Here is a 15,314-nt window from a genome sequence, read left to right as displayed (position 1 = left end):
TATACGTGCAATGCAGTTCACACTCTGAATCAACGAGGTAAATTCACTTTCACAGGAGAAAAAAAATCTCATCAGTACCTGTTCAAATATCCATAAAAATGAACAGTATATACTGGCATTTTTACAAACCAATTTAAGCCAATATCCAGGAAGTACCAATTGTAAACTGCCTTGCTTTTATGTCTTTTTAAAAATATCCTTAGATTTAAATGTACTTTCATTCCAAATATAAATTTACTTTCACTGAATATTAAATTTCTTTAAATTACATCTGCTCAAACTATCTACATAATCAAGCATTTAACCTAGTACCTGGCACTCAAGAGACCCATATATATTAGCTATTATTTTTTCATGGTTTGAACCCATTATGGTGAACAGAAAAACAAAATATTGGGTTGGTCAAAAAGTTCGTTCGTGTTTTTCCACAACATGGTTCTAACTAGTGCTTAGTTGACTTTAACTTCATTCGAAACAATTTTGTTAGATTGTATTGTGACAGCTGTCATATCAGCAGTGCATGTTAAAAAAAAACTTATCAAAATTGGTGAATTTTTGTGTAGCCATTTTAATACTGAAGATGGAAGAAAAAAGGCAACATTTTCGGCATATTATGCTTTATTATTTCAAGAAAGGTAAAAACGCAACTGAAATGCAAAAAAAGATTTGTGCAGTGTATGGAGAGGGCACTGCAACAGATCAAATGTGTCAAAAGTGGTTTGCAAAGTTTCGTGCTGGAGATTTCTTGCTGGACGACGGTCCATGGTCAGGTAGACCAGTTGAAGTGGATAGCAATCAAATCGAGACATTAATTGAGAACAATCAGTGTTATACCACACGGGAGAGAGCTGACATACTCAAAATATCCAAATTAAGTGTTGAAAATCATTTGCACCAGCTTGGTTATGTGAATCGCTTTGACGTTTGGGTTCCACGTAAGTTAAGTGGAAAAAATCTTCTTGACTGTATTTCTACATGCGATTCTCTACGTAAACGTAATGAAAACATGCCATTTTTAAAACAAATTGTGATGGGCGATGAAAAGTGGATACCGTACAATAATGTGGAACGGAAGAGATCGTGGGGCAAGGGAAATGAACCACCACCAACCACACCAAAGGCTGGTCTTCATCCAAAGAAGGTGATTTTGTGTATATGGTGGGATTGGAAGGGAGTCCTCTATTATGAGCTCCTTCTGGAAAACCAAATGATTAATTCCAACAAGTACTGCTCCCAATTAGACCAACTGAAAGCAGCACTCTAGGAAAAGCGTCCCGAATTAGTTAACAGAAAAGGTATAATCTTCCATCCGGATAACGCAGGACCCCATGCTTCTTTGATGACCAGGCAAAAACTGTTACAGCTTGGCCGGGAAGTTCTGATTCATCCACCATATTCACCAGACACTGCACCTTCGGATTTCCATTTCTTTAGGTTTTTATAAAATTCTTTTAATGGAAAAAATTTCAATTCCCTGGAAGACTGTAAAAGGCACCTGGAACAGTTTTTTGCTTAAAAAAATTAAAAGTTTTGGGAAGATGGAATTATGAAGTTGCCTGAAAAATGGCAGAAGGTAGTGGAACAAAATGGTGAATACACTGTTCAATAAAGTTCTTGGTGAAAATGAAAAATGTCTTTTATTTTTACTCAAAAACCAAAGGAACTTTTTGGCCCACCCAATATATAGAAGAAAAAAACACCACTCATGTAGAGAAAAAAATGGCAAACCCCAAAATACTGTCAGGGATTCTTCCTCAGTGATGTTATTATGGGTAGTGCTTGTTTACTTTTTCTCCCAGAGTTTTTAGCAAAGAATGTGCATCTCTTTTGTAATTATAAGAGAAGCCAACAGTTTTTTAAAAATATCCATTGATAACGTCATATATATATAGTCTTCTAAACAATCTTATTATTTTTCTAGCTAATAACAGTTTATTTTACAATTCTCGTGACTTGCCCAAGTAAATGCAGGGGAGCCTGTTTTGCATTGCAATTTCTTGTGCCCGTAAGTGTTTCTTCACAGTCACCGGGTAGTAGGTACCTCCTTTGACAGTGGCATCATTGGCAACAATAATGCATTCTACTCTGAAAGGCAGAAATTTCATCGGAAAGAGAACGTGAGAGAGTTCTTCAAAGTAAAGACCAATTGCATCTCATTACAAGACACTCCCAATACAGCCTGGCAATTTCTAGTACATATCGCCAGGGACAGCCATTAGTAGACAATCTTATGATATAAAAGTTTTAATCACTGTTCACGTATTTATTTATATAAAATGAATCACTTTTAATAAGTTTACAAACTCTAACTTGATTTTTAAAGAATCATCACCCCATATTAGTAGAGGAAAACTAACAACCTAAGCCACATTTTGTAACGGTTCTTTGAAGGAAGGGGTCCTAACAAGAAAATACAAGATAATACAACAACAAGGAATCCAAGTCTCAGGGTGAGAAAATCCCACATGGTAAACCTTTAAAATTTCCTTTTAGGAAGGTAATTTTCAAAAAGGAAAACTGATCCATCAAAAGTATTTATTTTTCATATTTTCTTCATATCACTGCCATATGCTTTTCTATAAAACTAAAAGAAGTTTAAAGTACAACACTTATCTTGCTTAAAGGAACAATAGGTACAAACTTTAAAATAGTAGTCTGAAAGCATATACTATAATGAGACATTAGTGGTGCCCTTTCTCACCAAAACCAGCCTGTCAGGTACCATGGCTCACAAGTAACACGCAGGAAGCAGGGAAGTAAGTGAATGAAGAGGGCCAGTAAGGGAGCCTGCTTAGTATTGCCAGGAAACCCGAAGATCAGAGGCTCACTTGAAACTGGAGAGAAGAACAGTGTGGTTTTTACAAAATTTAATCTTTATATTTATGATGTTTTTGTTACCTCACTTTATATTCTCTAGAATTCTAAAAAGAAACTTATTGAATCCTTGCTGAAAATGAAGTAGAGAACAGCAACTGAGCACACAGCCTCAGGTAGTGTTGTACTTCTTGTATTAGGGTATGTGGCTCCTCTCCTTTGAGCATCAATTTTATTCACTAGGTTATACATAAAGCCTTTTTCCACATTATAATTAACATTTTATAGAGTGGGAGGTACATTTCTAATGACTTTAACATTGAACAAACTAGACTTCAAAAGGAATTTAGGCTTTGGCGGGTGCTGGGCCATACCCCCCACACCTCCAGAGTATGGTCACTCCTCCGTCCTGGGGATGCTGCACTAGAAAAGCTTAAGAAGCTCTGGTACAGGAAAGAGCCCAGGCTATGAAGTCAGACAAAGCTAGGCTGAAATTCTGACTCTGCCACTTGCTATATATACGACCTTGGACAAGAGACATAACCACTTTTACTTGTCTTTTTAAAAGGTCACAGACATGTTACAGAATGAGAAATAAAATTAGTCCACAAAAATACTGTATTAGACATATATTGGTTTTGCCTACCCAGCGTCTATTATTTTGGCAACAAAACTAAACTTTCTTTCAGAAACTGCCCTTTCTCTATTTTTGATCCCTGAGGTTCTAGCGGGACTGACCCCAAAGCCCATCTTCAGATGTGAGCACAAGGACCAGGGCTTTCTAATCAGCGTCCACGCCGTGGGCTCAACAATGGGCTCTGGTCCCAGGCCTTCACCCTCAGGAGCTCTCAGCCCACTGCAGCTGCTAAGCTTAGAGCGCAGAAGCTGGGGATGCCTGTGGCCAGCTCGGTCTGCCTAGGAACAAAACCAAAACCCAGCCTGTGACCTGGTAACACCGTTTGTGCTCCTCGACCCAGCTAGGCCCAGACTCATCAGTTAAGAGAGTCAATAAATTCTTTTTTGGTTTTAACTAGTTTGCACATCTATCATCTGCCAGAGAAAGAGTGCTGACCATATTCAACCATATGATTATGTAAGAAAGGTCAATTTCAATTACTATGAAGTACTACTTTAGACCTTTTAAACGAGTGAATTCTTTTTCAGTCATACTATCCAACACTAGAGCAGCTCTAGTGGAAAGATAAAATCAGTCTTGCCCTGGCCCTTGCCTCCATGGAATCTCAACAGCTAAAATGCACACACTCCACAGATGAATCTAACACATGTCTGGGTAGGAAGCCTCAGTCCTAAATAATATCACGAGCATAAAACTCACATGCTCACATGCAGAGCAGTGAGTGCTGGACACCCTGCCTCTTCGGCCTGCTTCCTGAACCACATGGCTGAGTGTGGGCAGAATACTCACCCTGACACTCTCCCAATGCCTGTAATAATGCCACCGGCAGGGACCTCCTCATCACCATACAACTGGTAACCGGCAAACTGGGATAATTCCAGGAATGGAGACCTGAACGGAAGAAAAGATGTTGCTTGAATTAATATCGTTTTTCAAAAAATCATATTTAAACAGTTAACACGTGGAAAAGGAAATTTTCTTCTTTAATGGGGCAATGTTTCAAATATGCGTGTTGGACATAAAATCTACAAAAAGAATGTCAAAAACAAAATCTAGGGGACTTCCCTGGTGGCGCAGTGGCTAAGAATCCGACTGCCAATGCAGGGGACACGGGTTCAAGCCCTGGTACAGGAAGATCCCACATGCCGCGGAGCCACTAAACCTGTGTGCCACAACTACTGAGCCTGCGCTCTAGAGCTCACAAGCCACAATTACTGAAGCTGGTGCACCACAACTATTGAAGCCCACGTGCCTAGAGCCTGTGCTCCGCAACAAGAGAAGCCACCGCAGTGAGAAGCCCACGCACCACAACAAAGAGTAGCCCCCGCTCGCCGCAACTAGAGAAAACCCACGTGGTAATGAAGACCCAATGCAGCCAAAAATAAAGAAATAAAATAAATTTAAAAGAAAAAAAAAATCTAGTGTGACCACCCTGGGGATTTATACAGTATAGCCATACAAAGGAACACTAGGTTCTTATTTTTAAAGATGTTGTACAGATGTGTTTATTAATATAGAAAGAGAATAGCACCTAACACTTACGTAGCACCTACCACATGCCAGCCTCTCTCCTAGGAGCTTCAGAAACACTAACTCATTCATTCCTCAGAACTACCTCCTGATATGGACCCTATTATGATCCCCACTGACTGATGAGGAAACTGAAACACAGAGATTAGGTCAGTTGTCTAAGGTCACACAACTACTAGTAAGTGGCAGAGCTGGGTTTTAATAAGCTCCGTAATAAGGGACCAGGCTCTTAACCACTGTATTATTGTCACTTAAATGTTCAGGATACACTGGGGGAAAGGGGTGGGCAGGGAGTTATAAAACACCACATTTAGTATGATTCCGTTTTTCTTTAAAAAAAAAAAAGTGATTCACATTTGCATAAAAACAGTGTAGAAGGATACACACTAGGTGTTAGCGGTGTTTATCTCCAGGTTGGGCGTCTGTGTGCATGTCCCCCAAAACAATACTTTTGAGCCTTCATTTCTCTCTCTAACTGGTCTTTTTTTTTTTTATGATTTATTTATTTGTTTGTTTACTTATTTATTTATTTTGCTGCACTGGGTCTTAGTTGCAGCATGTGGGATCTAAGTTCCCTGACCGGGCCCCTACATTGGCAGCCCAGAGTCTTAGCCACTGCACCACCAGGGAAGTCCCTCTCTCTAACTGGTCTTGGTGTTTCCACCCTCAAGGCCCACAGTCTACTCACAAGACAACAGCCAGAATAACTTTTTAAAACCTAAGTCAGATAAGTCCTACAAAATCTCCCCATTTCTGTCAGAGTAAAAGCCCAAACTCTTACACTGGCCTACAAAGCCCTTACCGAAATCACACATCTCCTGCTACTCCCCCATGTATTCCCGCCACCCCACCACCTTCCAGTCCCTTCCATATCACCATCTGTGACCTGTCCCCACTGCAGAACCTTCGCACTGAACACTCCCCTCCGCCTGCAACGCTCTCTCCCCAGATATTCAGAGCCCATCTCTCTTCACTCCTTCCAATCTTTGCTCAAATGTCACCACCTCAGTGAGGCCTATTCTAACCACCTCATTTGAAACTACAACTTGACCTTCATCTTTCTCTCCCGTACTCTGGTCTATCTTTTCTTTTTCCCATGACATTTATCACCTCCTAACATACTATATAATTTATGACACTTATTGTTTATTTTCTATCTCCTCCTGCTACAATGTAAATTCCAGTAGGGCAAGGAACTTTGTCTATTTTGTTCAGTGATGTGTCACTAGCACCTAGAACAGCACCTGACACACAGAAGCCTCGCAATAAACATCTGTTGTTGAATCTTACGATAAGAACCAGAATTTAAAATCATTTATTTATAAAACTATCTAAGATGGGAATTCCCTGGCGGTCCAGTGGTTAGGACTCTGCACTGTAACTGCCGAGGGCCTGGGTTCAATCCCTGGTCGGGGAACTAAGATCCTACGAGCCACATGGCACGGCAAAAAAACAAAACAAAACAAAAACAAAAAAAACTGTCTAAGAAAGCACCATGGAATAGAGAACACCCTGAGCCAGCACTTGGGTATGTACCAACCCTGGGTCTATAAGATTGTCAACTCTTTCTCTTGGTAACAGTTTTCCTCTTGATATGTGACGTGCTCGGGCTTTCTCACCACCTCCTGTGATAAAAAATATGATTCGATTAGATGAATTCATTATAAGGTCTCCATTTAACTTAATATCAGAAAAACATATAACACTTAATCCAAAATATGGTACTTTTTAAAAAATTTAACATATCCTGTGAAAAACAGCTAATTTTTCAGATCGTTGAAACTGGCATTTTTAAAAATCAATCTATCCCTGAGCCCACAGTATATTATACATTTTCTAAATTCAGTAGTAATTACTTAAGGAAATAATGCAGTACTTTTCTCTGCATCTCATACATTGCAAATACTGTCTCATCTCCACCACACTTATTACACCTACTATAAATACTAGCACTGTCCTATATGCTATGTGAAATTTGAAAAGTTCCTAACTTCATTTGTACCAGGTAAAAAGCATTATTTTAGAAACGATTTCCATAATAAGCACAAAAAAACTTAGCTAAAGGTGCTATTTTTAGGCCCACAAATAGGAGAGAGTTGAACACCTTATATAGCAATTTAAAAGTCCCCCTTTGTTAGTATCCTGAATCAGAGATGATCTTCCATGTTTCCTGACATTGCTCCAGACTAAAGGAAATTACAATAATTGAAGAGTCCGCTGGGGTAACCAACCCAGTGAGGCTGCTTGAGGTGAGGGGTACACCAAACCTCACCCAGCCTGAGAACGGCTGGGTTCGGTACCTGGGGAATATCCACAACCCACTCTCAGCAAACCAAGGTAAATAATCAGAACAGACGATAAAATTGTACCTTAATATATTTACCTTCACTGTTGCCCAAGAATTCCATCTTAATACACTCCTTGTCTACTGAAATGTTCAGCTGTTGAAGAAAGCTATTTGTTTTTTAGGTGAGAAAATAAGTTCATACAGATTTCAAACAAGCCTCCAAGTAGCGCAACATTATTTTCAAATCAGGACTTTCCTATGTCTAAGGGGAATTTTTTTTTTTTCTGAAAAGGTAGAGGGTATATTTTTAAGACTAAATCTGCCTTAAGGTAACCAAGAAAATCGTAACATGCATCTAATCTTTTAAAATGAAAATTATTCTGGGAGGGAAAGCCTTACAAGATAGTATGAATTAAATCAGCTTTCCTCTTTTCTCCAGAGTGTCCTACTGAGGTGTGTATAGTTATAGGAGAGAAGGAGGACGAGAGAGTGACAAAGGGCAGAGGAAACTTCTGAGAGTGACACATTCATCGTCTTGATTGTGGTGACGGTTTCACGGGTGTATACATATGTCAAAACTCATCAAACTGTAAGCTTTAAATAATGCGGCTTACTGTATATCAATTATACCTTAATAAAGCTGTTTAAAAGTAAGTATTAAAGAAAAATAAACCTAAGACACTGCAAAGAAGACCAGGCTTGGGTGAGGGTCTTTGGAGAGTTTGGCGACATAAGCGTCCACTAAAGGGCTAACAGGAAAAAGCATGGCAGGGGAGGGTGGGATGAAAAAGAGATAAGAAAACATATCTGTGTTTTTTTTTTTTTTTTTTTAGTACTTAGAGCAACACTATTCTTAATTCTGCCTAGAGCTTCACTTTGCTATTCCGAGCACCTAGTGAATTCTGTTTTTATTAGGAAAAACCAGAAAGAGTGCTATCCTTGACACAGATTCTCAGGTCACAGAATTCAGCTCCTCTGGCATTTAAACTGGCCTAGGATATGTGGACCACCACAAAAAGACAGAATGTCACAGCACCTTAGTTTTCCAAGGATTACTCTTAAAAGATTTTGCTTTGGGGCTTCCCTGTGGTGCAGTCGTTGGGAATCTGCCTGCCAATGCAGGGGACATGGGTTCGAGCCCTGGTCTGGGAAGATCCCACATGCCACGGAGCAACTAAGCCCGTGAGCCACAACTACTGAGCCTGCGCATCTGGAGCCTGTGCTCCGCAACAAGAGAGGCCGTGATAGTGAGAGGCCCGCGCACCGCGATGAAGAGTGGCCCCCACTTGCCGCAACTGGAGAAAGCCCTCGCACAGAAATGAAGACCCAACACAGCCAAAAATAAATAAATAAATATTTAAAAAAAAAAAAAAAGATTTTGCTTTAACTATCTCCACTCTCACAGACTCAGAGCCAGAAAAGCCTGATGTTTTCCTTCTATCTCATTTACCACATTGCACTGATTCTAAAACACACATTTTGTTCACATTTTAACACCCCTAAAATCAGGAAGCATTTTACAGTTTATAGCATCTTTTCATCTCTGTCACCAGGGGGCAGTCGCGACATAGCTGTCTGCCTCTGGGTGCACAGCTCAAATGTCTAACTGTGGTCACTTCAACTGTGCTATATGCATTGCTGGAACTACCTGCATGCAGTTTAACTTGAATTTCCAAAGGTTTTCAAAAACTACACAAGCCTTAAACAACAAGCTCCTACTGTATAGCACAGGGAACTATATTTAATATCCTGTAATAAATTGTAATTGAAGAGAATATGAAAAATGTATATATATGTATAACTCAATCACTTTGCTGTACAGCAGAAATTAACATGACATGTAAATCAACTATACTTCAGTAAAATAAATTTTTTAAAAAACTACACAAGCTTTATCTTAAGGTCATTAAAAGACCCCTTTTCAACCACCAAAAACTACTTGTGTTTTTCTATATCAATAAAGTTATTACCCAGTTTTAGAAAAACTAAGCACTTCTGAATCTATCAAAACACTTAGAGCCCTTCAGTTAACTTGTGTTAATCAAAGTACTTAGTTCTGGCTACCACGAATAACACAGCTGGGTCAATCCTTGTTCCACCTACAGAAATGACTAAGCCACTCCTAGTCATACATGCTCCAACAAGAACCAAAGGGGATAGCAAAGACAGTGCCCTGAGAAGAAATCTGAAACAAAGGTAGCAGTGAGGCAGAAAGAAAGGAAAAGACAAAAAGGAGGACAAGAGTCCACTCATTATTGTCAACCTTTTTATTTATCACAAGTTCTATCAAATGAAAACTTCAAGGATTAACTTTCAAAGCAACCTGAAACACTGTCACTCCTTCTTAACTGAAAATTACTTAGGAAATCTTATGAATTTTAAAGTCAGGATGGGGCTTCCCTGGTGGCACAGTGGTTAAGAATATGCCTGCCAGTGCAGGGGACGTGGGTTCGAGCCCTGGTCCGGGAAGATCCCACATGCCGCGGAGCAACAAAGCCCACGTGCCACAACTACTAAGCCCATGTGCCTAGAGCCCGTGCTCCGCAACAAGAGAAGCCACCACAATGAGAAGCCCACGCACCGCAACAAAGAGTAGCCCCTGCTCGCCGCAACTAGAGAAAGCCTAGAAGCAAAGAAGATTCAATGCAAACAAAAATAAATAAATAAAATAAATAAATTTAGTTTTAAAATAAATAAATAAATAAAAGTCAGGATGTCTATACAGGTGGCCAACAGGCACATGAAAAGACGCTCAACATCGTTAATTATATATTAGAGAGATGCAAATCAAAACTACAATGAGGTGCCACCTCACGTCAGTCAGAACGGCCATCATCAAAAAGTCTACAAGTAACAAATGCCGGAGAGGGTGCGGAGAAAAGGGAGCCCTCCTGCACTGTTGGTGGGAATGTAAACTGGTGCAGCCACTGTGGAAAACAGTATGGAGGTTCCTCAAAAAACTAAAAATAGAGTTGCCATATGATCCAGCAATCCCACTCCTGGGCATACATCTGGACAAAATATATATATACACACACAATGCAATACTACTCAGCCATAAAAAAGAATGAAATAATGCCATTTGCAGCAACATGGATGACCTAGAGATTATCACACTAAGTGAAGTAAATCAGAAAGACAAATACCACATATTAATCTAAAATATGATAAAAACGAACTTATCTACGAACAGAAACAGATTCACAGACACGGAGAATAGACTTGTGGTTGCCGAGGGAGGAGGGGGTTGGAGAGGAATGGGTTGGGAGTTTGGGATTAGCAGATACAAACTATTACATATAGGATGGATAAACAATAAGGTCCTATTGTATAGCACAGGGAACTATATTTAATATCCTGTGATAAACCATAATGGACAAGAATATGAAAAAGAATGTGTGTATATATATACATATATATATATATGCATAACTGAATCACTGCTATACAGCAGAAATTAACACAACATTGTAAATCAACAATACTTGAATAATATAATTTTTTTAATGTGTTTAGAGGTATTACTGATAGGTGATATTTTTTTCTTTTCTTCTTTATACTTTTCTCTATTTTCCAAAATTTCTATAAGTATAATATATATATTATATAACATAAGCATATATTACTTTTAAATTATACATATCTGTGTAATATCCATTTTCCTGGCATAACAGTACTAGTCCCAGGCAACACTGTGAAGAAGGCTTTGTCCTTTCCTGGCTTCCCTCCCAAGGAGCCCTGCTCAGTCGTCTTCCCCTTTAGAGACCAGAGCGTCAGATGATCAGAACCTGCCATCCCCAGCAGATGCTCAGTGCTGGAGGACTCTACCACCTCTTATTCAAACCCTCTAGTCTTAATATCCAAAGGGAAGGATCAATTCATCAATTCTGCTCCCTAACAAAACATACTTTCATCTCAACAAGGGTTTTGGTTCTTTTTCAGGAGATAAGACCTTATTCCAAGATGGCTTCTAGTCATCATTCTAGTCATCATTCTGAAAAGCCTACCAGCAGGATATTTTGCCTCTCGAATCATACCCAGTAGACAAAAACTCATGTCATTTTTTAACACCATTTCCTCACACTTAGAACAGGGGTTCGAGAGCTACCTGGTCAAAAAGGATGGCAAATATCCACTACCCCTGTTTTCACAAGTCACCCTCCTACTTACACCCCTCTCTCCCTAGAGAGAAATTAGGGTGGTCTGGGGACAGTGTAATTGACATCTTTGCTTTTTGAATGCGTGCTTTCCTTTCCCCTTTTCCTGAAAACAGTACTGCCACCACCATGAAGTTCCAGGAGCTGCCAGCCACAGTACACGTTAGCCCTGGTGGACATGGGTCCAGGCTGGCATCATTAAGTACTATATCCCCCTGGATACAGTGGCTGGGCCAAAGAATGAACATGGGACCCAAGTGAACCCATCAAAGTTTTCCAAATCGGAGATGAAAGGATAACTAGATCTTTCCTTCAGATTGTAAACTGTAAGAATGTAATCCCTGACCTACCAGCAACATGTTCCCCAACTCACAGAGAAGCCAGAGAGAATGCAGTCCACACATATATACACATCCTGAAATGAGAGAAGATGGGCAGAGACAGTGAGTCCTGTTGGGGCTGGAGCCCCCCGCTTCATTCAGCACTTTCTTTCCATGGTTTGGTTGTTGGTTTCTGGATTAAACAAGTTTGATTTGGATTTTTGTGACTTAAATCCAAAGGAACTAAATACAGCCATCATCAAAACAATATTCTTCATATATTACAAATGCCTAACTTAGAAGGAGCTACACGAAGTTTACGCTCTTCACTTTTTTTTTTTTTTTAATTCTCCCCTGCACTGTCATAGATCATAGATAGAATGGGAGCAATTACTGCCATCTGAATGAGGTCTTTGCTTCAACTGGTCCCACACTGAGTTGCATATCTATTTGTTCATGTCATGGTAACTTTTACAGGATTTAATTGATTTTGACCCTAAACTACGATAGTACAAAAGACAGAGACCAAGATATTCCAAATGGATTTAATTTCTGGTCTTTTCAATTAATTTTGATTAATCTATTAAGTCAAAAAAAGACAGCAATGTGTGCTTGGAATGAATAATGCCTATAATTCACAGACCCACTCCTAAGTCTCAAGTTAGGAATGAGGTACTGAAAATTTACTAGAGGGATTAAATAACTGGACCAAAGTTGCTTAATTATTAGAGTAACCAGTCCAGACTTCCACCCTCAAAATTCTACAAAGGACCAAAATACTGAGCTTATTTCTTCCCTAACACCTACACAAGTGAATATACAACTTTGGATGGTCTTTCTGTTCATCTGCCATTAATTAATTACCTTGCCTCCATCCTTAAAATCCTCAGAGGAGAAAAATATAAAAAACATTTTTATTTAAACTAAAGAGAAATCTATCAAGGTTTTGCTAAATTATTTCACTAATGACTTCTACTGAAAGTCTGTCCTCTGAGTGTGATAAGATTATACCCAGGAATGAAACAATACCCTTAAACCACAGGTTTACAGATAAAATAGATTCTTTATGAGGACATTGGGGAGAATTCTTTTTAAATGAAGGCTGTAAAATTCATATAGTTCCTTCTCAGTTAGGTACTTGTAATATATTAAGACTCTTACTTTGGACATGGCCAATAGTTTCAAGTCACATAGCCTTCTAAATTGTCATATATACCAATAAGGGCACAATAGAATGTGATGTGGTACTTGTTTATACATTAATATTTTATATTCCTCCCTATGATGCAATTTCTTCCAAGCAAAAAAATGTCTATTATGTCCACAATTTAAAAATTTAAAATGACAATTTACAAAGTTTTTAGGATATCTCATTTATTTAATTAGCAATAAACCCAGATAGAAATTATTTCCAAATTACATGACACAGCAGAAAATTCACAATTACGCAAAATGTAGTATGTAGTATGAATATGACTAATGGACAGAAAATGGTTTAGTTGCTTCAAGTGAAACAAAAATTTCAGTGTGATGCTGTGGCTGAAATAAAAACCTTAAGAAGAAATAGTTTTAAAAATGGATGAGGGAGTTCTCTGGTGGTCTAGTGGTTAGGATTTGGTGCTTTTACTGCCGTGGCCCAGGTTCAATCCCAAACTTGTTTAATCCAGTAGATTTGGGGGAAATCTACTTTCTCCCAAATAATGGCAGTGCTATAAGAGCAGAAAATCTGGCCAAGTAATAGGAAAAAATAAGATGTCTGCATGCCAACAAATGCGTTTTTTTTTAATTAAAGTATAGTTGATTTATATTATTGTGTTAGTTTCAGGTGTACAGCAAAGTGATTCAGTTTTATATTTTTTTCAGATTATTTTCCATTATCAGTTATCACAAGATAGTGAATATTGTTCCCTGTGTTATACAGTAAATTCTTATTGCTTATCTATTTTACGTATAGTAATTTGTATCTGTTAATCCCATACTCCTAATTTATCTCTCCCCCCTTCCCTTTCCCCTTTGGTAACCACAAGTTGTTTCCTATGTGTGTGTGTTTCTGTTTTGTATATAGATTCATTTGCATTATTTTTTAGATTCCACATATAAGTGATATCATATAATATTTGTCTTTCTCTTCCTGACTTACTTCACTTAGTATGATATTCTCTAGGTCCATCCATGTTGCTACAAATGGCAATATTCCCTTCTTTTTTATGGCTGAGTATACACCCATATATTTATGTGGATATATATATACCACATCTTAAACCAAATCTGGGTTGTTTCCATGTCTTGGGTCTTGTTAATAGTGCTGCTATGAACACTGGGGTACACTGTATCTTTTTGAATTAGAGTTTTCATCTTTTCCAGATATACGTCTAGGAGTGGAATTGCTGGATCATATGGTAGCTCTCTTTTCAGTTTTTTAAGGACCTCCATACTGTGTTCCGTAATGGCTGCCTCAATTTACATTCCCACCAACAGCAAATGCACAGTCTTGAAGAGTCAAAAGCCTGATGCTACTAGTTTTTCCTAAAATGAATAATTATAAGGGACATCTTAATTAAAAGCATAAACTGAAGAATAAATGAGTGCTTACCCAGTCTGATGTTCTGTGCTCGTTCACGGAGCTGATTTACTAGTGCTTTCATCTGCTCGTAGTTTTCCTAAAACAGAAGCAAAGAAAAACAGGGAGAGTATTATAGGAAAGCAATGACTTTTTTTACCATAATAAGGGTTAAGGAGAACAGCATTACATGCCAACCCCATGTGGCCTCCACACTGGGCCACTTTGCCACCTGTGTGGCCTCTGTGCTGGGCCAACTCCAACGTGTAAAAAAGATTAATTTGTGCCTCTCTGTCTTTGCTCAAGCTCTTCTGCACTACCACCCCCCTCTCTGGTGCATCTATCCAAATCTCACCCCCCTTTTAAAGCCTAACTGATGTTCAATCTCATCTCCAACACAATTTCTGGCTACTCCCATTCATTTTAACAACTTCCTTCCTTACACATCTACAGAACTTAATTGATCTCTAGTATTTGTTTTCTTTTGTCAATGAATATAAGCCCTTTGAGGGTTAGAATGCCATCTTATTTTTTCTGTCCCCTCAACCACTATCGTGAGGAGATTCCAACCAATGCAGAAATACTTGTTTTACACTTACTGACAAATTACAGTAATTACTTACTTACAGTAAGTAATTAAAAACAAAGCCCAGGGGGAAAATGGATCCTATTTTAAAAAGGAACAGGCGGGAATTCCCAGGTGGTCCAGTGGTTAGGATTCCGGGCTTTCACTGCCAATGGCATGGGTTCAATCCCTGGTTGGGGAACTAGGATCCCATAAGCCACATGGCACGGCCAAAAAATATAAAAATAAAATAATCCCAGCCTCCTTTTTCAGACAAGTGTGGCCATGTGACTAAACTCTAACCAATGAGATATAAGCAGAAGTTGTTAGGTATGACTTCTAGAAAGGCTCCTTAAAAAAAAGGACAAGAAGGTGAGGGTGTCCTTTTACCTATTCACCCTTTCTCCTCCTTTGCACATGGAACTCAGACACAATAGCTGGAGC

At 38.8% G+C, this 15,314-nt stretch overlaps 1 protein-coding gene and 1 non-coding gene across 2 annotated transcripts in view; one reads left to right on the top strand and one right to left on the bottom strand.

Moving 5' to 3' along the window:
- Positions 1-15,314, bottom strand: part of MCCC2 (methylcrotonyl-CoA carboxylase subunit 2) — a 64,353-nt gene that overhangs the window by 46,317 nt on the left and 2,722 nt on the right. Inside the window, exons 2-5 of the mRNA XM_060143090.1 lie at positions 14,339-14,405; positions 6,522-6,606; positions 4,241-4,342; positions 1,958-2,085 (exon numbers count right to left, since the gene is read on the bottom strand). Coding sequence (XP_059999073.1) covers positions 1,958-2,085; positions 4,241-4,342; positions 6,522-6,606; positions 14,339-14,405 — 382 coding nt within the window. The remainder of the gene's footprint in view (positions 1-1,957; positions 2,086-4,240; positions 4,343-6,521; positions 6,607-14,338; positions 14,406-15,314) is intronic.
- On the top strand, positions 6,326-6,398 carry TRNAY-GUA (transfer RNA tyrosine (anticodon GUA)). Its single transcript has one exon. It is a non-coding gene; the product is annotated as a tRNA-Tyr (tRNA).

Source organism: Lagenorhynchus albirostris, chromosome 3 (genome assembly GCF_949774975.1).
Source record: "Lagenorhynchus albirostris chromosome 3, mLagAlb1.1, whole genome shotgun sequence".
Taxonomy (NCBI): domain Eukaryota; kingdom Metazoa; phylum Chordata; class Mammalia; order Artiodactyla; family Delphinidae; genus Lagenorhynchus; species Lagenorhynchus albirostris.
Note: the sequence above shows the minus strand (reverse complement) of the source record. Positions and strands in the feature narration are given on the sequence as shown.